The sequence below is a fragment of the Misgurnus anguillicaudatus genome, chromosome 25 (genome assembly GCF_027580225.2).
Source record: "Misgurnus anguillicaudatus chromosome 25, ASM2758022v2, whole genome shotgun sequence".
In the NCBI taxonomy this organism is placed as follows: domain Eukaryota; kingdom Metazoa; phylum Chordata; class Actinopteri; order Cypriniformes; family Cobitidae; genus Misgurnus; species Misgurnus anguillicaudatus.
Window position 1 is genome coordinate 1,386,829 of NC_073361.2, and position 26,570 is coordinate 1,413,398.

The 26,570-nt window shown below is 40.9% G+C and overlaps 3 protein-coding genes across 3 annotated transcripts in view; 2 read left to right on the top strand and 1 right to left on the bottom strand.

Annotated features, from left to right (window-relative positions):
* LOC129425983 (uncharacterized) overlaps positions 1-26,570 on the bottom strand; it is a 39,978-nt gene that overhangs the window by 12,044 nt on the left and 1,364 nt on the right. The gene's annotated exons all lie outside the window — the stretch shown is intronic.
* LOC141362141 (uncharacterized) lies at positions 3-26,016 on the top strand. The gene is made up of 9 exons (XM_073863968.1): positions 3-495; positions 2,614-2,676; positions 5,799-5,843; positions 6,911-6,955; positions 9,541-9,585; positions 9,772-9,816; positions 22,127-22,185; positions 23,951-24,161; positions 24,580-26,016. Exons 1-9 carry the CDS (start codon positions 3-5, stop codon positions 24,708-24,710), a joined length of 1,137 nt encoding a protein of 378 aa, XP_073720069.1. The 3' UTR covers positions 24,711-26,016.
* LOC141362015 (uncharacterized) lies at positions 11,533-14,068 on the top strand. Its single transcript, XM_073863580.1, has 6 exons — positions 11,533-11,850; positions 11,964-12,025; positions 12,126-12,252; positions 12,970-13,387; positions 13,577-14,010; positions 14,057-14,068. The coding sequence occupies exons 1-6, from the start codon at positions 11,557-11,559 to the stop codon at positions 14,066-14,068; spliced, it is 1,347 nt and encodes a 448-aa protein (XP_073719681.1). The 5' UTR covers positions 11,533-11,556.

Below are 26,570 nucleotides of genomic sequence, written 5' to 3' on the forward strand. Positions count from 1 at the left end.
AAATGACTGAACTTGAGGCATTAATTAAATATAATCGAGACTATAAAAATATAAATCTGCTTTGCATCACTGAAACTTGGCTAACGGAGGAGAGTGATGATGTAAATCTTGAGGGATATACTCTAATCCGACTGGACCGTGATAGCCAGAAATCATCAAAAACCATTGGAGGAGGATTGTGTATGTTTGTCAACAACAGCTGGGCAACAAACATCACGGTACGTGGAACTTATTGCTCAACCCATTACGAACTTTTATCGGTGTTTTTCTGGCCCTTCTATCTGCCCCGAGAGTTTGGACAAATAACTGTTATTTTAGTTTATGTACCTGGGCCAAATTTTGCACTTGCAGCCGAGGGCATTGCTGACAGTTATAACATTGCACTACGTAACTCATCGGATGATCCGGTGTTCCTTTTGGGAGAGGTAGGGGAGGTTATCAAAGTGCTCCGTAGAATCAAGCCAAATAAGGCTACTGGTCCAGATGGCATTAGGGGTATTGTTCTAAAAGAGTGTGCAGTACAACTTGGGTATGTATGTACTAGGCTGTTTCAGATCTTTTTAGATGATGGCTTTGTGCCGGTAGCATGGAAAAATACTACCATTATTCCAGTACCCAAAACCACCTATGCAAAAGATCCTAAGGACTTTCGGCCAATTGCCCTCACATCAGTCCTGTGCAAGTGCATGGAGCGCATATTGAGCAAGGAACTCTTAGCACAAATTAATGGTTCTGTCGACCCATTACAATTTGCTTATAAGCCTAATCGGAGTACCACTGATGCCTCCCTGACCTTACTTCATAAAGCTCAGCATCATTTATATAAAACTGATGCTTGTGTCAGAATGTTTTTTATGGATTTTACATCAGCATTTAATACTGTACAGCCACAAATTTTAAAAGGAAGGTTACAAGATTTAGGTGTACATAGCTGGTTAATTTTATGGATTGAGAATTTTTTAAGCAATAGGCCCCAAAGAGTTTGTGTTAATGGAGTCTCATCTGACTGTATAGTCTTACATTCTGGGTTACCACAGGGATGTGTATTATCCCCTTTGCTCTTCTCTGTTTATACAAATGAGCTCCAGTGTAACAGGGATGATCTCGCTCTGATTAAATATGCAGATGATCTGGTTTTAATTTCTTGCCAAACAGACCGGAACTGTCCCACCTATTTTGAGTATATTGAAAGTCTTGTACAATGGTTTGACAACAGTCATCTACGGTTGAACATTGGAAAGACAAAGGAAATATGTTGTAAGTTACCATAAAAGGTGTAAAGATAGAGCAAGTCCAAAATTTTAAATATTTAGGCACAATCATCGATGACAAACTCTCGTTCCAGGATAATGTGGACTATGTACATAAGAAAACTAGACAACGTTTAAGTCTACTTAGAAAGTTGCGAAACCTCGACATTGAAAGGAACATTTTAATTACTGTATATAGATCAATGATTGAAAGCATTTTAACTTACAACATCGTCTCATGGTATGGAAATTTAACAATGAAACACAAGAATAAATTAACACGAGTAATTAATGAAGCAAATACGATTATCGGCCATAAACAGAGTACATTGCAAGAATTATTCGCAAACTTTCTGGAGAAAAGGGCGTTAGCGATTTACTCAGACCAGACTCATCCCTTGCACTACTGCTTTGAGGTCCTCCCTTCCGGGCGTAGGCTACGCGCACCATATGCCAAAAAGAACATTTTTAAAAGATAATTTATTCCATTGGCAGTGACTGTTTTAAACCAAACTTTTAACTTTTAACTAGGGCCATTATTGTGAATGTTGTATTAATTTAATTAGATCATGTATTGTGTGATTTATAATGTGTTTTTATTATTGTGGTATGTAATGTTATTATGGAATGTTTGTCGAAGCCAGTGTCAAAGATGAATTTCTGTCCAGTAAATCTGAACAGACAATAAAGTCAAATCAAATCAAATCAAATCAATACAAATCACTCTCCGGTAAATATCAAGATACTGTTGCTGAGGTGAAGGAACTGAGGAAATTAAACATTGAACTTCAGTCGTGCTTGGTTTCCAAAATTCGTTCTGGTAAATAGCAATATTATTATTTGTAGTAACTGTAGGCTAGCTGTAATAGCAGCGGAAGTTTAAAGGAAAACACCATTTTTCAATATTTTACTATGTTCTTACCTCAACTTGGACAAATTAATACATCCCTACCTTTTTTTAAATGCGTGCTCTTTTAGTCTTTGTATAGCGCCTTGTGAATGTGTTAGCATTTAGACTAGCCCCATTCATTCCTTAGGATCCAAACATGAATGAATTTAGAAACCACCAAACAATTCCATGTTTTCCCTATTTAAAGACTGTTACAGAAGTAGTTAAACGAGTAAGTATGGTGGCACAAATTAAAACATTGGTTTGGATCTTAAGGAATGAATGGGGCTTGGCTAAATCCTAACACATTCGCAAGGCACTGTACAAAGATTGGAAGTGTACGCATTGAATAATGATAGGTATGTATTAATTTGTGTAAGTTGAGGTAAGACCATAGTAAAATATTGAAAAACTGGTGTTTTCCTTTTAATGCAATTAATGCCAATAACTGTCTCATATATATACACGTTTCAGAAAACAACACTTCAGGCTCTCCGAAATCTCCAGTCTTCATCCAACCTGCTCCAATGACAACTGGTAAGATTTAGTTTGCACTGTAACTACAAGAATGCCAATAACAGTAGTTTGAAACTTCAGAAGACCATTTCTTTATTTTCTCGCTTTAAACTTTAATGCAGTAATAATTTTCCAGAAATGTTTGTAACAAAACCATATGTGGACCCCATCCACCTCCACGGTAGGAATAAAGAATACCATGGAAGCAAATGGAGTCTATGAATGGTTTGATTACAAACATTTCTCAAAGTATATTACTTTGTGTTCATCAGAACAAAGAAATTAATACAGGGTTGTAACAACATGAGAGTGAGTAAATGATGACAATTTTCATTTTACGGTGACCCATCCCTTTAAGTGGATTTAGTGAAAGTGATGAACATGTAACACGCAAAGAGAGCATTCGGTTAACATCATTATCTAATCTTTGACGGAGCTGCTGTTTAGCGGGTTTTGCATCTGCATTTAAAACCCAGACATTACTGTCAGAAACCATTATAAATATTTAATTGCATGATAATTTCTGTGAATGTTTTGATTGATTGTATTTATAAGAAAGGCATGTGCTACATTTAGAAATCTACCTGAATGTAAATAAAGAAAAATGTATACATCCCTTTTTATCAATACTCTTTGGCATGCAATGATACATTTTATGTTCCAGAACGTAATGCCTTCACAACCAGAAAACAACTTTGCCAATTAAATCTGTTAAGACTTTATTCTAGTTTATGATTTAATAATACATTATTATCATAACACAAAGAAAGGTCCTGTCCTTTTGATTACCATATGGAATAGGTGAATAGTCAGAATACTGTCTTTCTTGCATTTTCTGCTTTCAACAGGGTTTAGATGCTTTTTTAAATTCATATTTATTCATATACTTCCTAAATTGTTTTGTGTTTGAGGTATCATGAAACATTTGAGTAGTTCAGATGCAAAACCCTCTAAAGGCACATGTTTTCTTGTAAATTACTTATAAACCTTATAATATATATCCGTTTCGTATTGATTTTTTGGGTCACGATTTTAGAAAAAAAAGGGTCACCACCTAGAAATGGGGCTGTGGGGAAATTTGTGGGTGGATAGGATAAAAGATTAAAGGAACAGTATTTAGGATTGTGGCCAAAACTGATATTGCAATCACAAAACCTGTGGCTAAAACTGGTACTGCAATCACACAACTGGTGGCCAATACACAAAAGGACAACATAAACATCAGTTGAGGGCTGCAACTCCACTTTTTAAATGACAATATCCTGACCAGACCACTGTTGTGAGTGATATAAGTATTTTTAAATGAAAATGATTTCTTAATGTCTAGTAGGGCTGTGTATCGCCAACAAGCAGTGTTGCCAACTATTTTCAATGGAAAGTAGCTAAAGCTTGCTTGGAAAGTCGCTAAATATCGCTAGATTACGTCTGCGTCATTAGCATAATAGTGACATCATCACGTCATATTTGCATTCTTTCTAAATTGGCTTTTTCAAGTTTCTCTTTCTCTATGACCGGTCACAAATGTTATTTTAATACACACGAATAAATAAAAATGTTTTCTCATTCATTTTCTCATGAAACGAAATATGTTCATGTTTATATGACCAAATAGTCCAGTTTTAAAACATTTGAAGATAAACTGATAAATGATGGGAAACGTTGTTTAAATTGCAGGTAACGTATATAGCTAATTAACGTGTCAACTCTCTGTTCTGAATGTGCTGCTGCTCAGCTCATTCAAATACATTTATTTTTGTACAGTGATTTATTTTATTGAAAGACCATTTATTTACATCCCGCCATAAATGTAAGCCATCGCGGGATCGGGCAACTCCGGGTTCCTGCATACACGATTATGCCGTCTATGCTGAGAGATGGACATCTCCTGCCCTGACTGCAGCTGGGAGAGACTCTGCTTTGCTGCGCGAGGACTAGATCACCTCTGAATGCTTTGGGATGGGGGTGGAGCCCACGGAAGCAGCGGTAGCTGCTCGTTGAGAAGAGTGAATGATATGTGCTTTCAAGTCAAAAAGTCTCCAACAAAGCCAGAAAAGTCGCTAGATTTGTCGCTAGTCGCTTTTTGGAAAATAAGTAGTTAAAGGGGTCTGAAAAGTCGCCAAGTTGGCAACACTGCCAACAAGTTCCCGATACGATACATATCCCGATACAATGCGCATCACGATACAAGACTATTTTGAATTACTTTTTTTAGTAACATTATTATTATAATTATCTGTTTATTGTACATTGAATAAGCAGTGTTGTAACAGTTGTGTTTTTCCCATTCATTTATTAGCTTTTGGAGTAACTCATAGAAATACTTAAAATCTCAGAGTTAGTACTTAACTTATGTTTTTTTTAAGCAGTTTTACAAAGATAGTGCCTTAGGCATTATATTTGTCTCTCATTATTCTATATCTATGAATATATGTATAAACATGCAGTCAGCCTTAATACTATTTAATAGAAATCAGATTATTAATGTGACAGCTATAGTTTGAAGTAGCTCTGTATATCTTCTGTAGACATACATTTTTCACATGCAAATCTTTGTCGTGTTTCTTCTCAAATGCGTAAGTACTGTGTTATAAGAGCGTGGCTAATAAAGCCCTTTGCAGTAGTAGGCCTATAGGCTAAGATATCTGCGCTTTCATACTGAACTCATTGATTTTAAATACGTGCGCACGCGAGAGAGAGAGCGCGAGTACGCGGCTCACTATGAAGACACGTGCGCCAGCGAGACAGACACACAAAGTGAAAGTATAACCCGCTACCTTTAACTCTATGTACTCCGCGGGACACATGCGTCCTTTTCATATGGATCACGGATCAACAGCGATTCGTCACTTTACTATCAAAAGTGCATCAGAATCGATACGGAAGGTGCTGTATCGATGCGCGGATGGTCAGGCGTCCATGACGATGCGATGTATCGTCGTATCGATATTTTGAACACAGCACTAATGTCTAGTGACATATCAGGGCCATTTTATGATTAATTAATATACATTTCTTACAAACTGTTCCTTTAATGATCATTACTTTTTTGTGTTATGAATAAACCTTTTTTTTTTTCATTTAAAAGCAGCAAACATTCAGCATCTCCTTTAGCATCACTAAATCTATTTCATTCCATGCCTTAGGGAGCAGCACCTCCTTGGACACCATCAAAACCCCCCAAACATCTGGTAAGACTAAATGTAATTGTGTGGTCAGTAAATGGATTATAAAATCAATGATATTAATAGTTTTATTATATTGTTAACTTTAAAGATACATAAAAGACAGTGAACAGGCTTAATAGCAGTGCCTAATTGAGAAAAACCTCGGCACATACCAAGGGGCTACCTTACTCTATAACTATGGGCCAATCCCATTTCTCTGTCTTACCCCTTTCCCTTACCCCTACCCCTTAGTTTTGCACATTCACGTGAGAGTAAGGGCTATCCCAATTCTCGTTTTGATCAAGGGGTAGGGCTAAGGGCAAGTGGTAGATACCCCTTAAAACCAAGAATTTCCGCGAGCTTACTTGAAACCAAGGGGTACCCAGAATACACTGCGCAACCGGCAAAAATGGCGGCTAGAGCGTCCAGAGAGTCCCATAAATGTAAGTATTTTCGGCTTAATAATTAATTTAAAAATTACTAACGTCTTGTTTTGTGCTCTACACAGTCCTGTTCATATATATTTGAATTATGTTCTTAATTTAAATGTTTTAAAATTTCGCTAGTTTGCTACGCTAACGTTACGTTGCTGATTTGCACAACATTCCCGTATTTGCTGATTTGCACAACATTCCGGTATTTCTCTAACTAGCCATGAATGGACTGCGTGCTTGTCTACAGTTTTAACTAAATTCCATTAACGTTAGCAGCGAATTTCGTTTGATATCAGTGCATAACACTACTTGCTTTGGAGACATCGGTACGTGCTTTACGTATACCGTCCCGTATCACACAGGGACGCCAGAAGAAACTCGGCGGCTGATTCACTGATGACGTAACCGTAAATATTAAGCGGTGTCTCATTTCATAGGGGTATGTTTTCACCCCTAGCGCTTAACACTTGGTTTTGAGGGACAAGGGCTAGGGGTAAGACGAAGTGGTAGGGGAAGGGGAAGGGGTAAGACAGAGAAATGGGATTGGCCCTATACTTGTTTAAGTATAAATTTTATTCATATGTATTTATGCACTTTCCTGAATTGTGTTGTTTTTGAGGTATCATGATACATTTGTTATTTCATCTCATGCCTTAGGGAGCAGCACCTGTTTGGACACCATCAAAACCCCCCAAACACCTGGTAAGACGGTTTTAGTTATTTGGTCATTGAATGGATTATAAAAGCAATTATATTTTTATTATATTTTATGATAATATTTTATAAGTCTTTTTCTTTAAAGGTCCTGTTCTTCCTGTGAAGCTTTAATTGTGTTTACAGTGGGTTCATGTTTCACGTGTAAGAAAGGCGGTATTTTTCACACAATTTACTTATTTGTATAGCGCTGTTTTCACTGTCCTGAAAACGGGCTGATGTCTTCCTTGTTCTCTGAAGTCCCTCCTTCAGAAATACGTATAGAGTTGTGATTGTGTAGTTTGTTTGGTGTTGTGATTCGACGAGCATCTTAGCTGAGCCTGAACTTTGAGCTTTATCATTTTACAGGTATTATGCTCTTACAGCAACATTACACACTAAGTAGTTTGAAAAATGGGATCAGGAAAAACGGGAACTTTAAAGATACAAAAGACAGCGAAAAATCTTAAAGGATTACTACACTTTTCTCAAAAAAGTCCTGACAATTTACTCACCTCCATGTCATCCACAATGTTTGTGTTTCTTTGTTCAGTGGAGAAAAAATAGGTACTTGAGGAAAACATTGCAGGATTTAATAGACATTATTGGACTTCAACAGTTCAGTTGCAATGCAGTATAAAATTGCAGTTTCGGTGCAGCTTCAAAGGGCTCCAAATGATCCCAAATGAGGCAGAAGGGTCATATCTAGCAAAGCAATTTTCATTTTCGGCTAGAAAAATAAAAAATAAGCACTTTTAAACCACAACTTCGTGTGTTGCACCAGCTGTGTAATGCTCTAGTGCAGTGTTTCCCAATCCTGGTCATCTAGTACAGTGTTTCCCAATCCTGGTCCTCGGGCACCCCCTCCCAGAAAGCCCCAGACGCCTCCCCATTCAAAACACCTGAATCGACTCATCAGCCTCCTTCCAAAATGGTACACATATCTCCCTAACAAGCTGATGAGTTAAATCCGGTGTGTTAAATAAGGAGACATCTAAATCTTTCTGGGAGGGGGTGCCCGAGGACCAGGGTTGGGAAACACTGCTCTAGTACCCCCTTCCAGAAAGTTTTAGATGTCTCCTCATTTAAAACGCCTGAATTAACTAATCAGTCCCCTTCCAGAATGGATAACATGTCTCCCTAACAAGCTGTTGAGTAAAATCAGGTGTGTTATAAAGACAGCTATAACTTTCTGGAAGGGGGTATTGAAGGATCAGGATTGGGAAACACTGCTCTAGTGTGATCTGACGTAATGCGTAAGCACGCACATTGCGGATAATTTTCAACCAAAAACTGGCCCAAAGGCATTAAAGGCGCAAAAGAGGATGTTTCCGCCGAGTGAGAATCCAAAAACTGTTACTGAGTTGAGCGCATGCGTAAAAACAGCCCCCTCCTTCACAGCTCATTTCTAGGGAACGCCTTCCAAAACTCGTGCACTAGTGGAACACGAGTGTTTGTTTACCACCGGCATATGCTGTGTCACGTCAGTGGATTCATTATGTGAAATGATATGATAATAAACACATAAGACGTTACGTCTTACACCTCTCTGTTCCTTCATTGCTCTTCAGCGTTGAAATGTTTCTCCAATAACAACTCTGGTTACATTATGTTCTTCTGACAATGTTGTCCTCTTGTTAGCGACTTAAAAAAAGTCTTTCTTCTGCGTTCTCCTTCTTTTATTCTCTTCCATGGTGCAAATTCGAAGAGGAAAGCAGGAGCGACAATGAAAACAAACCGTAAGTAAAGACAGAGTTTCATGCAATATGCGCATGCATTGCCTGTGTAAAGTTACTTGAGCGTGCACGTCTCTTACAAGGATCGTAATGGCAGTGATTGACAAGCCAGAGGGCCAATCATTGATGCGATGACCGCATTGGCTGATGTTTTTAAGGCACTACCTTGTATACAGATGACGTATATTAATATTATTACTTTCAGTGCACCTAATAAATAGTCTTTTATTATCAGTTAGTAAAGACAGTTTCAAGTAATACTGCAAAAATGTATAAAGCAAACATCCTCTATTGCATCTTTAATTTGTATCATTCCACGTAAAACAATATTCGAATGGTCCTCTTATTCCACACTTGTAAACAGTGGGGTGGTAGTTTTGCATACGTCTTGCGTGACCTTTCGGCGTGCTTATGTATTACATAAGGTCACACTGGCGAGTCACAGGGATAGTGCAAGACCATAAGTTGTGGTTTAAAAGTACATATTTTTTATCTTACTGAAATCTACAATAATTTTGATAAATAGCACACTGATGCCTTGTTTGAGATGCCGTTCAGGTCCAATAAAGTCTATTAAATTGAGAAAAATTTTGGAATGTTTTTCTTAAAAATCTTAATTTCTTCTTGACTGAAGAAAGAAAGACTTCAACATTTTTGATTACATGAAGGTAAGTAAATTACCATTTTTTTTTTGTAATAACAGTGTCATATTGGGCCAAACAATCGGCACATACCCATGGGCTACCCAACTTTATAACTTTCCTTAGTTAAATATAAATGCTTTTTATTCATGCACTTTCTGCAGTATGTTGTGTTTGAGGTATCATGATACATTTGTTACTTCCTTCCATCCCTTAGGGAGCAGCACGTCTTTGGACACCATCAAAACCCCAGACATGCCTGGTAAGACTGGATTTAATTGTGTGATCAGTGAATGGATTTTGTATCTAGAGTATAAAAGAAAACAAAAAGGCTTCATAACAGTGCTAAATTGAAAAGCAACTCAGCACATATCCAGGGGCTACCTAAATTGTTTTGTGTTTTGTTTGAGGTGTCATGATACATTTGTTATTTCATTCCATGCTTTAGGGAGCAGCACCTGTTTGGACACCATCAAAACCCCCCAAACACCTGGTAAGACGGGTTTAGTTATTTGGTCATTGAATGGATTATAAAAGCAATTATATTTATATTTTTATTATATTTTATGATAATATTTTATAAGTCTTTTTCTTTAATCTTTCTTTTCATCTTACATGTCCTCATCTACAGTACCACATCTTACACACTCATCTACCACATCTTACATGTCCTCATCTAACACAGCTTACATGTCCTCCTCTACCACATCTTACATGTCCTCCTCAACCACATCTTACATGTCCTCAACTACCACATCAGCCCATCAATAATATGGCCATTAGAGATTGAAAAGCCCATCATGAATATGGCCATTTGAGATTGAAAAGCCGATCGTTTATATGGTCATTTTAGATTTAAAAAGAACATAATTAATATGGTCATTACTCATCAATATGGCCATTTGAGTATGAAAAGATTTTAAAACTGTAGTTGGAAAAGATCATGTGCATCTCAAACAGCTAGCTGTAGTCAAATGAACCAGATAAGTACTTTGTGGGAACTTCATCCACTTAAACTTTATTTTAGGAATTTTTTATACTTTATAAAGTGTGTTTATACTTTAGTTGCTTTCATTAGTTAACTAACAGAAATTTGAGAGTCGAGAACAATCATGTGGGTGAAACATGTTAGGTTTTCCCGTTTCAGCTCTGGATCAGCATGTATTGAACTTTATACTAGTATATCCAAACGTAATTTCATGCTTACCACACAACAGGAGATGTCTTCATCATCTTGCATTGACTCTGAATCGCTGGAGTCCAGAAAAAGATGAATGCTTTGGTCATCTGCTGTTTCGTCTGAAAAACAACAAGATACCGTTATGCATTAAAACGCGATATTCCTATTTAATTATAAATTACTATTACAATAACAACAAAGGTGAAAATCAGCCACAATTAACGAGGGGTCTCCAACCTTTTTGTTAGCAAGTGCTACCACAATGGATAAAACATGCTGGAGGGCTACTTTTTGATATAGTATATTCAAAACTTATTTTACTTGTTGATATGTTTTAGTACCGTTTAAAATATGTTAACATATATGTAAACCAAGCAGAGCTAATATATAAAAATATGTAATTATGCTCACCGTTGTCTGAACTGATATTCGCTGGGTGCATTTCTTCAATTTCTTCAATCACTTCCTTTTCTTGGTCCGCGGAGTGCATTTCACTTTCACCAATCTCTCTAACTCCAGTAAAGTTATCGTCCGGGTCTTTACACATTGACGGGTCATCACTCACAGCGGGTTCATGACTGGACAGCAGCAGGATCTGTACGTTATCTGGCGTAGCCCGTTTGGATTTTTTCTCCCAAACTCCATTTTTGAAAAAGCGCTTTCTGTGGTCAAAATACTGTGTGTGACACAGTTCAGTGTTGCAATGTTCACAGAAGCGGCGAGGTCGTTTCTTCAGTCTTGGGACTTCCATCTTTCAACTGACAGCACACCGTGTTGATATCACAACAGAGCTTCAGACACCCCGCGCCGCGCTTGTTTATATCATATACGCATGCGCGCACGTCTCGCGAGTTCTTCCTTATAACAATAACCTCGCATGTGATTGGAGGAGCCAGACGAGATTGTCGCCTTCGTCCAATCACGTGCGAGGTCACCGCCTATGACTCATACAGCGGTACAAGACGAGCATATAACAGATGTTTGGTGTTTGTTCTCAAACATTTTTCTACATTTCCTGTGTTATTGCTACTTTGCGCTTTCGTGAGATCTACAATGGCAGGACGGCGTCTAGCCTTCAGCTCTCCTTCCACTCCGCTGCATGGACGCGACCAACCCGTTTCATCCAGTCCGCTGACCGATGAGAAGAAACTGCTGAATGCTTTGAGTGGACTGTCTCGTCAGATTACTCTGCTTACTTCCAATGTGAATGAGCAGTTTGCCGCAGTAAACTCCAGGTTGCTGTCCATAGAGGATAGGTTGGCTGCTTTGGAGTTGAAAAACTGTAACGTTACTGTGGAAGAAAATAACTGCAAGAAGAAAAGACGGGTGCACAATCCCAAGATTGCGGTAAGAATAACTTTATGTATAAGCATATTTTTAAGTAGCCAAAGCTAAAAGTAACGTTAGCAGACCCAGTGTTTGTTTGATAACTTAGGTTTTTTTTTAATTGTAATTTTCAGGAGGCTGTACGGCGTCTTCATAATTCTGAGACAAACTGCAGGCGCTATGAACCAGAGCAAGGGTAACGTAACGTTATGACTTAAATAATGTTTTTATTCTTGTATAAGGAAATAGATACGTTGATAGATCCGAGCTTAAACCCGCACATTTTGTTTCCACAGACTAACGTCGCCTCACAACGAGGCCGTGACCTCCTATTTGCTTGGGGCTATTTCAGCAAGTCCCGATTTAACTTTACATGTCCTCATCTACCACATCTTACATGTCCTCATCTACCACATCTTACATGTCCTCATCTACCACATCTTACATGTCCTCATCTACCACATCTTACATGTCCTCATCTACCACATCTTACATGTCCTCCTCTACCACATCTTACATGTCCTCCTCTACCACATCTTACATGTCCTCCTCTACCACATCTTACATGTCCTCCTCTACCACATCTTACATGTCCTCATCTACCACATCTTACATGTCCTCATCTACCACATCTTACATGTCCTCCTCTACCACATCTTACATGTCCTCCTCTACCACATCTTACATGTCCTCCTCTACCACATCTTACATGTCCTCATCTACCACATCTTACACACTCATCTACCACATCTTACACACTCATCTACCACATCTTACATGTCCTCCTCTACCACATCTTACATGTCCTCATCTACCACATCTTACACACTCATCTACCACATTTTACATGTCCTCATCTACCACAGCTTACATGTCCTCCTCTACCACATCTTACATGTCCTCCTCAACCACATCTTACATGTCCTCATCTACCACATCTTACATGTCCTCATCTACCACATCTTACATGTCCTCATCTACCACATCTTACATGTCCACATCTTACATGTCCTCATCAACCACATCTTACATGTCCTCCTCTACCACATCTTACATGTCCTCCTCTACCACATCTTAAATGTCCTCATCTACCACATCTTACTCAACCACATCTTACATGTCCTCATCTACCACATCTTACATGTCCTCATCTACCACATCTTACATGTCCACATCTTACATGTCCTCATCAACCACATCTTACATGTCCTCCTCTACCACATCTTACATGTCCTCATCTACCACATCTTACATGTCCTCATCTACCACATCTTACATGTCCTCATCTACCACATCTTACATGTCCTCATCTACCACATCTTACATGTCCTCCTCTACCACATCTTACATGTCCTCCTCTACCACATCTTACATGTCCTCCTCTACCACATCTTACATGTCCTCCTCTACCACATCTTACATGTCCTCATCTACCACATCTTACATGTCCTCATCTACCACATCTTACATGTCCTCCTCTACCACATCTTACATGTCCTCCTCTACCACATCTTACATGTCCTCCTCTACCACATCTTACATGTCCTCATCTACCACATCTTACACACTCATCTACCACATCTTACACACTCATCTACCACATCTTACATGTCCTCCTCTACCACATCTTACATGTCCTCATCTACCACATCTTACACACTCATCTACCACATTTTACATGTCCTCATCTACCACAGCTTACATGTCCTCCTCTACCACATCTTACATGTCCTCCTCAACCACATCTTACATGTCCTCATCTACCACATCTTACATGTCCTCATCTACCACATCTTACATGTCCTCATCTACCACATCTTACATGTCCACATCTTACATGTCCTCATCAACCACATCTTACATGTCCTCCTCTACCACATCTTACATGTCCTCCTCTACCACATCTTAAATGTCCTCATCTACCACATCTTACTCAACCACATCTTACATGTCCTCATCTACCACATCTTACATGTCCTCATCTACCACATCTTACATGTCCACATCTTACATGTCCTCATCAACCACATCTTACATGTCCTCCTCTACCACATCTTACATGTCCTCCTCTACCACATCTTACATGTCCTCATCTACCACATCTTACATGTCCTCATCTACCACATCTTACATGTCCTCCTCTACCACATCTTACATGTCCTCCTCTACCACATCTTACATGTCCTCCTCTACCACATCTTACACCAGACCTGCAAACTCCTCAGAGAAAAAAAGGTGACAGTGTCACGCGCGGGGGGGGGGGGTTGTTCTTTTGGGGCGGTTACCCCAGCTCTATTTTTAGTGTGATTTTAATATGATTCTGGACGTGACTTAACAAAAATCACCATACTTTAATCAAAAATCAATGTTAAAACATCCTTGAAGCTTACGGAGAATGACACATTTAATATTTTACAAATGTTTTTATTTACAACTCACGGAACGCCTGGAAGGGTTGTGAAGCATGACACTGAAATAAAAAATAACAAGAGACAGACAGAAATAAAAAAAATATATATATATTTTGCCGATGTTGGTGCGACAGAGCCACTTTGTCCTCAGCCGGCATCTGTGCAAGGATGACGATGACGGGCCATTGTGAATGGCAGTGAGTGCTCCACCAAAGTGCCCAGAACCATTGCCTGAAAGTAAATTAAAATCATTAAAATGTAACCTTGCAAACTATCATACATAGGACTAATATGATAAAACAACGTGTCTCCATACTTTATGGCTGATATGCAGTGAATATCAACATACATTTCTGTTCAATAATTATAATAATAATAATAATAATGAATTTTATATGTAGGGCTCCTTACATTGAATAAACAATCTCAAAGTGCTAGTGTTCATAATGTAGATTCAACTTACAACACAATGTAAAGATTTCATTGACAGACTTTGATGCAAAATGTAGCCCTTTATTATACAGATATTTGCTGTTGGTGTAGTAGCCTACGACAACACACTCGCCAGATTGTTTTGTCTAAACAGCCCTGTTGTTAAAAATGACTGTTTACCAGGTATACAGCCACCAGGAATGAATGGGGCTAGGCTAAATCACATTCACAACGCGATGTACAAAGATTAAGTGCATGCATTTAAAAAAAGATAGGTATGTATTAATTAGTTTAAGTTGAGGTAAGAACATAGTAAAATATTGAAAAACGGTGGTTTTCCTTTAACATTACTCTCGCATCAGCTATTGTGTAAACATTTACCCACATCACGAATGGTGACTGCCTGGCCTGCGCAAGCGCGCACCACAGCCACCGTAATGAAGTTACTCAGGGTAACGTTAGCTCAGAATTCGAGTAACTTAGTAGCCGTATATCTCGGAACTCAGGGCAGAGCACCCGGGTAACGATAAGCATAGCTAACAATCGTCCTGCTAAGAGCTAACATTAGTCATTTTGCTCGAAGCATAGGCAAACTTTATGCAAGGTCTACGTTTGTGCATTACTCGGCGTAGACTCGCTCCTAAAAATACAATATAAGCGGTAGCTAACGCTAATTTAAATCAAGCAAACAAATAGTTGTTGTTTTTGGTCTTACCTTGAATAAGATGGTTCCTTCACGTTAAAAGTGTCCATCAGACTCGCGTGGTAGCCAGGTGTGTCTCTCATCCAAAGGACCGCGCTCGCGCGCTGTCTTCAAGATTCTGAAGGAAGTGCTAAGATTCCGATTGGCCCAGAGAAAAGCAAATGCCAAGATTCCGATTGGCCCAGAGAAGTGTCAATTATAAGAATTATCCAATAATGTTTGGCAATTCTAGCCCGCATGGCATTCAGATAAAGGGCAGCCTCCCGACCCCCCCCCACCACCACCTCAAAAAAAAAACTCTCCGGTTCTACGCGATTTACGTGAATGACCCAATTGACCAAGAAAACGGCGATTGTCGCCGAAAAGCGACAAGTTTGCAGGTCTGTTACACACTCATCTACCACATCTTACACACTCATCTACCACATCTTACATGTCCTCCTCTACCACATCTTACATGTCCTCATCTACCACATCTTACATGTCCTCATCTACCACATCTTACATGTCCTCATCTACCACATCTTACATGTCCTCATCTACCACATCTTACATGTCCTCATCTACCACATCTTACATGTCCTCATCTACCACATCTTACATGTCCTCATCTACCACATCTTACATGTCCTCATCTACCACATCTTACATGTCCTCATCTACCACATCTTACATGTCCTCATCTACCACATCTTACATGTCCTCATCTACCACATCTTATACATACTCATCTATATTATGTTCCCTTTACGTCGGTCACTACGACGTCACGTTGTGACCGACGAATTGGGAACTCGCTTAGAGAGACCAATCTGCTTTGAATACTACTAAAACGCCAATGAACTTGGCATTGAGATATTTGCATAATGCTGGCGCCGCCCTGCCAGGTGCGTATATAAGAAGCACGTGCAAATAGGGAAATCAGCTTTTTATCGCTTTGAAAGCCGGCAGTATCTGCTACTGAGAAGCTACTTTACTCTGTTGGGATCGATTGCTGAAGTTGGTTGGACTAGCAGTATCACAGCGGACGCTTCGCAGTATTCCACGGCTCTGCATCTTTTTTGTTTTGAGTTTAGTGTGTGCGTTGCCTTTCCCTGTGCGCATCATCAACTGAGCATCTGAGTGAATTTCCCTAAAAGAGTGATACGGAGAGCTTTGTGCCTTGTTAAAGGCAGCCACTCTCTCGTATATCCGGAGATCAGCGTCCTTTTCAGGATGGCTTTTCGTCCGTGCGATCTTGGGTGCGGAAAGTATATGGGTCCGAAGGACGGTCACGAGTGTTGTCTTTCGTGCTTGGGCATCGAGCACGCGGAGGCAGCGTTTGCTGGGGGTAAGTGTTCTCACTGCGAGAACATGTCCCTTGTGGATTTGCGGAGACGGTTGTCTTTCCATCGGGAAAAACGCAACCCGCGTCCGACGAGTTCCGAATGCCACCACGGAGCGGCCGTGAGGCTCTCGAAGGATGATCTCCGCATCACTGTGCTGAGCCGGTCGGGGGATTCGTCCTCCGGCTCTCAGCCTCCTCACCCACAGCTGGTTGATGTGCCGATGGAGACTTCAGCGTCGTGTTCCTCCCTCCGGTCGGGTCGTGACGCCGGAGTTCGATCAAGAGATGGTGGCTGTGCTCACGCGAGCAGCGGAGACCGTAGGGTTAGAGTGGGTTCACCCCCCTCAGCCCGAACCGTCACGCCTGGATGATTGGTTCTTTGGAGCTGCCCGGGTTTCACAACCCTCTCCGCCCGTGCCATTCTTCCCCGAGGTGCACGAGGAGCTGACTAGAACCTGGAAGTCACCGTTTTCTACCAGATTACAGCCGTTTCAGCCCTCCCCCCCTCACCTCCCTCACCGATGGAGCCGCTAAGGGTTATTCGGGGATCCCCCCCCGTGGAGCGTGCGGTCGCGATGCAGTTGTGTCCGGCCACCGCTCCCTCCTGGAAGGACCGCCCAACCCTCCCCTCCCGTGCTTGTAGACAGTCCTCCGGTTTAACTGGTGCTGCCCACCAGGCATGTGGAGAGGCGGCTTCAGCCCTGCACGCAATGGCGTTGCTGCAGGTTCATCAAGCTAAGGCCTTGAGGGATCTGCACGAGGGAGGACACGACTCGCCTGTTTTATCGGAGCTCCGGGCCGCTACGGATCTGGCTCTCCGCGCTACCAAGGTTACAGCGCAGGCGATTGGTCGTGCTATGTCCACGATGGTGGTCCAGAAACGCCACTTATGGCTATGTCTGGCGGACATGTCGGATGCGGAGAAGAACAAGTTCTTGGACGCTCCAGTGTCCCAGGCTGGCCTCTTCGGTGAGTCGGGGGAGTCCTTTGCCCAGCAGTTCTCCGCCGCCCAGAAGCAGACGGAGGCGATCGCTCAGATCATGCCCTGGCGCAAGCGACCTGCATCTCGCCCTCCAGTGCCGGCTGCCCCCGTCTGCTCCTCGCCGAGGGCGCCCTCCGGCGGCTGCCTCCGCCCCCCCCACTAGAACATCTTCCAGGCCACGGAGGGGGAACAGCCGTCGGCAGCCCGCCCCACCCGCTTCCCGTGGCAAACGGAAATCGAAGCGGCCCTGAGACGGGCGACCTGGATTCGGATGAGATCACTCAGCGGGAGACGGCGATGGCACCGCTCCTTCCACCGGTAGAGGGCCGGGTGGAAAATCTTTGGTTTCGTTTTGTTTCTGTTCCGCCGGCTTCTCAGCCGGCACCCACAAAACCACAAAAAGAGTGCATTCCTCTTCCTTCTCCAGGTCTCCAGAGGATCGAGAGAGATGTGAGCCTCTCCTCTATCGGCAGCGGGTATTCTGAGGAGTTCGAGCTCTCCACTACGGAGACCGGACCACCAGCAAACCCTTCGGAGTCTGCGTCCTCCGCTGAGGAGACCAGACGACCGTCTCCCTCAGCGGGCTCAGGTCAGTGTCACACACACACATACTGTAGATGCTTATGCTGTCACAGCAGACGCACCGGCAGTCCCACCTGTCTCGCTTCGCTGCCCCACCGCGGGTACACCGGTAGTGCCGTTAATTCCTCTTGTGCGGTCCCTGGGGGCTTGTCTATAGCTTCCCAGTCCGTCTCGTTGGGTTTTACGCACGATCCGCCTCGGTTACGAAATTCAATTCAACCGGCACACACCCAAATTCTCGGGCGTACGTTTCACCACGGTGAAAGCGTCCGATGCACATGTACTGTGTGCAGAGGTCGAAGTCCTATTGGCGAAGGACGCGATTGAGCCGGTCCCTCTTACTGAGATGAGATCGGGTTTTTCCAGCCCGTATTTCATAGAACCCAAGAAAAGCGGCGGGTTACGACCAATTTTGGATTTGCGTGTCCTGAACAAATCTCTTCAGAAGAGGTCTTTCAGGATGATTACACCGAAGCAAATATTCAGTTCAATACACCCCCAAGATTGGTTTACAGCAATAGACCTGAAAGACGCGTACTTTCATGTGTCCATTCTCCCTCGTCACAGACCGTTTCTCCGGTTTGCGTTCGAAGGTCGGGCATATCAGTACAACCGTTCGGGCTGTCTCTCTCTCCCCGTGTCTTCACAAAAGTAGTGGAGGCGGCGTTAAAGCCCCTCAGAGAGAGCGGTGTTCGCATTTTGGCTTACCTCGACGATTGGCTTATAGTAGCGCATTCTCGGCGGACGCTGTGCGAGCACAGAGATCTAACGCTTCGGCATCTCGCCCGTTTGGGTCTTCGGGTCAACTGGGAAAAGAGCAAACTCTGCGCCACGCAGAGGATCTCTTTTCTCGGTATGGAACTGGACTCGATCGATTTATCGGCGCGTTTGACAGAAGAGCGCGTCCAGTCAATTCTGACTTGCCTCGGTTCATTCCAAGGGAAGAATGCGGTCCCGTTGAAACGGCAGATCAGTTGGCCAGCATGATTTGGTTATTAGATTCCTGAGAGGCGCTCGTAGGCTAAACCCCTCGCGCCCTCCTTCTATTCCTCCCTGGGACTTGTCCATGGTGCTGAAAGCACTCCAAGGACCGCCATTCGAGCCTTTGCAGTCTGCGAGTCTGAAGCTTTTATCAATGAAAGCTCTGACCCTGCTAGCATTGGCCTCAGTGAAAAGAATTGGGGATTTACATGCATTCTCTGTTGACGATTCGTGCCTTCAGTTTGGTCCTGCTGTCTCGAGTGTAACATTGAGACCCAGACCAGGCTACGTGCCTAAAGTTCCCACCACTCCCTTCAGAGATCAGGTGGTGAGTTTGCAAGCGCTGCCCTTGGAGGACGCAGACCCAACCATGGCTTTGTTGTGCCCCGTACGCGCACTGCGATTCTACGTGGACCGCACGCAAAGCCTCAGGACCTCAGACCAGCTCTTTGTTTGTTATGGTGGCCAGCAGAAAGGGAAAGCTGTCACTAAGCAGATGATGTCTCATTGGGTAGTTGATACTATCGCCCTGGCATATAATCTTCAGGGTATTCCTTGCCCCTTTAATTTGAGAGCGCACTCTACACGGAGTGTTGCCTCATCTTGGGCTCTCGCTCGTGGTTCCTCGCTAACAGACATCTGTAGAGCTGCTGGTTGGGCGACACCTAATACGTTCATTAGATTTTACAGTGTTTGTATTGAGCCTGTATCCTCTCGTGTCCTTTCCTCTCCAGGGAGGGCACGGAGAGCAGACTCGCAAGTCGGCTTGCAGCCTCCGACTGAGGCTCCAAATTGGGTTTTTGAGTGTGGAAGGCCATCAGAGCAAAAATGTGTAATGGTTTGAATTGCTCTTCCTCCACTGCCTTGGCAGCCTTTGTTGCGGAGCTTTGGCTGTCAGCCTTTCACTAGCTGTATTCTTACGAACCTACGTGTTTGGCCAGGGCCCCACATTGTGTCCCATCGGGTTCCTTTGTGAGTATTAGTCCGTGGGGTTAATCCTACCAGCCCACGTTTCCCTTAGCAGAGCACTGCTTTGCTTACACAGCCACGGCTGTCCTTATTACTGTTTATTTAGTCCACCATCAGCCCTTAAGAGGGGCGGTGGCTTCCGCAGCGTTCCTATCCCGCTCTGGTAAGGCGCTTCCCAGTCGCTGGCTGTTCTGACCTCTCTGAAGTAGTTTGATTTATTTAACATTATTGTGTTTGCAACCCTGCCCTCTTTTGGTTAACCTGCAGCAGTACCTCTGGCTTAAGTTTCACTTTCAGTTAGTTGAGTGTGCCTCAGAGCAGAGTGCTGGTGTTGTTTTCTCTTGCTGCAATTTCTTCCTTTTACATTGTTGCCTTGGATATTATTTGTCCATAAGTACTGTATTTATCACTAAAAAAAAAGGTTAAGAGTAATTGTACTTGGCTAATATTTGGGTTTATTGGAGATTTCTTATGTCAAAAGGCTTAATTGATGGTTAGGCTAATTGTTAGCATGGCTATTAGTAATGACTCAGCATTTTACTCAGCATGACTCAGCATTTTTGTTGCTATAAGTTGTATTCATTATGTATCTGTATTGTTTTGATCACATTTCTGTTTGTATTTTGTCTTTTGATACAGTTTTACAGTACAATAAGAAAAGTAAAGTTTCTTCGTGGAACTCAAGAAAAGTTATGCCTTGTGTTTTTTTCTGGAGAACTTTATACTGTTAACTAATTGTCAAGCTTTGAAGAAGCAACTCATTGCAAGGACAGTATACTGGCACTACTGTGGGGTTAAAGGAACATCTAGTGCCCAGCCTTTCTGCCTTATTCTATTTCTCCATTCCCTTAAGGGGATTTGGAGGGCTTTTTTGCAGACACTGGAAGAGGTCAGCCCCTAGTGGCGTTTTGATAGGGATTCCCAATTCGTCGGTCACGACGTGACGTCGTAGTGACCGACTGAAAGGGAACGTCTCGGTTGCGGATGTAACCCTCGTTCCCTGAAGGAGGGAACGGAGACGTCACGTCCCGTCCCCACAGGTGCTGCCACCTGCTGTTAAGGCCGGTCACCTTTCCGGCTTTCTCAGCGAACAGAAGCTGATTTCCCTATTTGCACGTGCTCCTTATATACGCACCTGGCGGGGGGGCGCCAGCATTATGCAAATATCTCAATGCCAAGTTCATTGGCGTTTTAGTAGTATTCGAAGCAGATTGGTCTCTCTAAGCGAGTTCCCAATTCGTCGGTCACGACGTGACGTCTCCGTTCCCTCCTTCAGGGAACGAGGGTTACATCCGTAACCGAGACGTTTTCCCGTAAATAACAGAACTGTGTGTGCACAAAACAGAATTAAGCATTACTGTAAAGTGTTTTAAAGGACAAGTTCGGTATTTTACACTTAAAGCCCTGTTTTCAGATTATTTATGATGAAATAGAACGGTTTTGACTGAAATGTCGACATATGCGGCTGCCCCGAGAATTTTCTGGTGTCTGTGTTTCACCTCCCACCTTTACAATGGGTTTAATGGTGCACTGGAACAATCCTTCCTAAAATGCATTAAACTTTCGTTTACAAAGACGTGAAACTCACCGAGTGGTCAGGGGTGTTCACTGGTATGCTCACACAAAAATCGCTGCAAAATACGCATTCCAACTTGTGTTTCGAGTTTGCCAAAAGAAATGCACAAGTTTTCGAAACTACCCAAAGTATTCTAATGTTTTGGCCAAAGAATGATTAATTTGACAAATAAGTAAAGGCCATCTGGAATTTGGTTCAGAGAATGGCCTTTAGTGTTGTAGCAAATTAGGAAAAACTATAAGACTAAGAGCTACAAGAAGAGTTCACAGCACACAACATTTTAACAGCTTATTATTTTGTATGTTCCATTTACACTTTACTCCCCTTCCCACAGATTTCAAATCTGCAGCTGTGGCTTATCAAACCTCTGGAGAAATTTCAGAAAACCAAGAGGTAAGAAAATATAAGAAAAGCATATTATTATAATATTTACTCCACTACATTTCATTATTTCAAGTTTTTGGTTCATATTTAATATTTAAATACATTACACATCTAGTATTTTTTTTTTTAATTTTACTTAAGTACAAAGTACTTTTACTCAAGAAAAGTAAAAGTACACAATTTTTAGGTAATTAGGTATTAAATCAATTTTAATATGCAATGTAAAAGGAATACACGGTATGACTCTATTCTTTAAAATGTAGTGAACATTTTTAGTAAAGTAGATTTTTCCCAAGACAAACACTCTGATAAAGCAAAGATGCTTGGAAAATTTAACTGAAATATTTTAGTATACACCTGAATTAAACCTTATAAATGAGCATAATATTAAAAAATTTCTGAATTGCTAAAACAATTTTTTCTAAACCATCACTCATTTTCTCAAAAACCTTAAACACAAATCCAAATGGACAAACTAAATTCACAGAACCCCTGACTCTTTGTAAATTGTACAATTCCTTCAAAACCATTTCACCTGTACTCAAAAACAAACTAAGCTTTCAAATCATACACATATAAGTCTATAATATAAAACACAAGAGAGCATCCATAACTATGCTTAAAAAATTGAAAACACAACTTCTGCAAGTAACGCAATTACTGCAATAGTCAGTTTTCAATATTACTGTAAGCAGCACTTATTTTGAAAGATGTCAGCAATCCAATTGCCAATTTGGCCAATTGCATCGTCTCTGGTGTCCTGTTCCTCATCATACTCATTCATCTGACTCTCAGACAAATAAAAGTGCTGCTTACAGTAATATTGAACAGTTACTATTACTAGCAGTACTTAAAGTATTCACTAATTCACAGAACTTGTGATTACAGTAATATAGATTTTTTTACTGTATTTTTCAAGTGTGTTGTTCTATACAATAAACATGTATTTTTCTGTAAGCAGATGTCCTCAGTGTTTTGTTTTCCATTTTTTAAAGTAGTGTCTAATGAATGCTCTGTAGTGTTTTATGTTATAAACTCATGTGTTCATAATTTGAAAGCTTAGTTTGATTTCTAGTACAGGTGAAATTGTTTGATTCTGCTAGTAGAGTCAGGGGTTCTGTGAATTTAGTTTGACAATTGGAATTTGTGTTTAAGGTTTTGAGAAAGTGAGTGATGGTTTCAAAAAATGTGTTTTAGCAATTCAGAGAACCTGTATAAACTATGCTATGCATATGAAGTAATTGTTTTATAAAAGCAATAAGGCCCGCGAAGAAGTGGATTTCATAAACGGCTAATGGACCATTAGCTGTTAAAAAATGCATTGTAACCCAAAGCTTATTGGGGCTTATTGCTTACCCCATGATTTACTCACCCTCAGCCATACATGATATACATTATTATCTTTATTTATTTATTTACTTATATTTAATTAGAACCCAATCAGTCACCTTTCTTTTCTGTGTATAATCGTTTTTGTAAGAAAAATATCCATATTTAAAACTTTATAAATTGCAATAACTGGCTTTTGGTCACAGCAATTCTCTTGACTTCACGTTTGTCACTTTGTCACTACACATCGTACTACTCTGAAACTCTCTGGTAAAAGAGCATTGGCAGTTATTAGAATTTTTGTAATTGTGACAACTTTCCAGTTTATTAACGAGTCACAAAGTTGGACTTGTTAAATGTGAACTTGAAAGATCAAGAAAGAAAATAAAAGCGTTTTCTGTTTTCTTTGCTAAATGTTTAATTTGTAAAATGTTTCTTTATGTAGGTTGAAATTGGTGAAGGTCTGGTGATAAGCGTGGAAAAATTGAAAAAAATTCAATTAAACATGAAAGACAGCCTGTTTGTCAAGGAGTTGGCAGTCTGCATTTGGGGGTCGAGCACATTGGCCAACCGAAGCCTTGAGGGAAAAAGTTGCCCCACCACCAAATCCACTCCTAGGCCCCCTTTAACACCCCACAAATACAGAACACTTAAAAGTAAGTGATGTTTGAACTTTAAATGATTATGTTAAACTTTTGATTTGTAGAAACACACATACTCATTAAACCTTAAGGGGTGGTTTCCCGGACAGGGATTAGCTTAAACCAGGACTAGGCCTTAGTTTAATTAGGAAATATTCCTTGATTTAAAAAACATGCCTTACGACAAACATTACTTGTGTGCTTTTTGAGGCAAAACAAGGGGCACTGATGTATTTTAAGATTTGTCAGTGCAAGTTGTTTTCAGTTCGGACAGCTCTTACATTTATTTTAGTCTAGGACTAGTCTAATCCCTGTCCGGGAAACCGCCCCTAAATGTACTGCAAGTCACTTTGGATGAACGTGTGTCCAAATGCTTAAAATGTGAGTGCAAAACATATAAAAAGGTTTTGTGTATATCCATATCTTGTTCTAGGTTGCTTTCAAAAGTGGCTGGAGGGTAAAAATTTAGATGAGGAAGAACTGAAGAACAGAGTGGGAAAGCTGGGGCGATACGTCACTGAAAAATACAAGACATCAACAAAAGGAAAAAAAAGTTTAAAATAGTGAAGACTGCAACAATAAATAAGTTTAAAAATATCTGTTACTGTAATTTCTGTTAGCTTTACTATACGGCAAGTTGTAGACATTGAGGGCTCTATCTTACACCCGGCGCAATGCAGCGCAATGCGCGACGCAAGTGTCTTTCGCTAGTTTCCACCCTAATTTTCACGTTTAGCGCCGCGTTGTTTAAATAGCAAATGCATTTGCGTCCCCTTTTGCGCCCATGGGCGTTCTGGTCTGTAAACGAGGTGTGTTCAGGCGCATTGTTGACGCATTGCTATTTTGAGGCAACTAAACTAGACTACGCCATTGACCAACAAAAACCTGGTCTAAAGTCTAAAGTCAATGGCGCAATATGTTTTATGTTATTTAAAGAGCGCATTAGTAATATGCGCCTATAAACGGGAGGACAACGCGGATTTGCTTATCACAAAGTACATGAATGCGCAGCAGCACAAAAATGCTTTTAAATATGAAAGATTAAAGGATTGAATGTAAAAGATTATTATTGAGTCTCTTGGACATATTTATAAATGAGGACTGATTATGAGACGTTAGAAGGCGCAAAGAGCTGCTTCACCTGCAGCCTGGTAAGTAAATAAATGCTTTGCTTTAAACAAATGTTTTTAAATGTTTTTTTTTAATGCTACCTCACGGATGTATTGTATATGATGACTCTGTACCTGTGGATATGGTGAGATGAGAAACATTTTTAGGTAATGCTTAAAAAAACTCTTTGCTAAAAAAACGCTGTCCAAAGTGCTGAAACGCGAGGAGAGCCGTTTGTAAATTCTTTTTCTCCTGTTTGTTACAAATAAAGCATTTTTAGAGTACACACCTTTTCTTACTTACTTGTAAATTATTTTTTGATGATACTGGATAGCCATACATTTAAAGCCATTACAAGCCTGCTTTTTTACTTCCATGACTAAAAGAAAACGGGTTTTAAAGGTTTTAATAAAAAATGACAATTTCAATACAAGTGAAAAACAACATAATTATTTAACATTAATCTTAAACTGGGGATCTTCTTCCTCAGCGTATTTTTTCAGTTTACAAAGTCCGTCATCTAAATAGGGATTAGACATAGCGCCAGCGCAACTTGCTTTTAATGGGGATGAGAGCTGTGACTCTCATTGGTTTACTGCACGTTACGCCCAAAAAACTCCCATTACACTAGGACCTACCCTTTTCGACCATGCGCTCGACGCACAAACCATTTTTCCCGTCGTTAAATTAGCAAAAGTGGATTCGGACACGCCCATTTAGACGTTGCGCTTTGCGCTTTAGACAGTGCGCTTAGATCGTTAAAATAGGGCCTGAATGTTAGTATTAATATATCTATATCTCTTTTTCTTTTAAAAATGTATCTTACGTGTTACACACACACACAAACATACATACATACATACATACATACATACATACATACAGTACATATAACATACATGTGTAACACATACGATTCATGTTTAAAAGAAAAAAGATATAGACAATATTAATACTAACATTACAATGTTAGTTATGTTTAAATATATAATTTATCATTTCATTACCCTATACATCGTATAATTAATATATTAATTTATAAATAAATAAATTTTTCTTGCATGTGCATGCTTCATTGTTTTATCATATGGTTTACTACTGAAAATAACCAGCTTGCTACACCAGCTAAAACCAGGCTGGGAGACCAGCTAAAACCAGCTCACCAGCTTAAGCTGGTTTTAGCTGGTCTCCCAGCCTGGCTTTAGCTGGTGTAGCAAGCTGGTCAATCTGAAGGACCAGCTGAGCCACCAGCTACCAGCAAATGCTGGTTTTAGACCAGCTACCATGTTCCAGAACACAGCTTGAGCTGGTCAA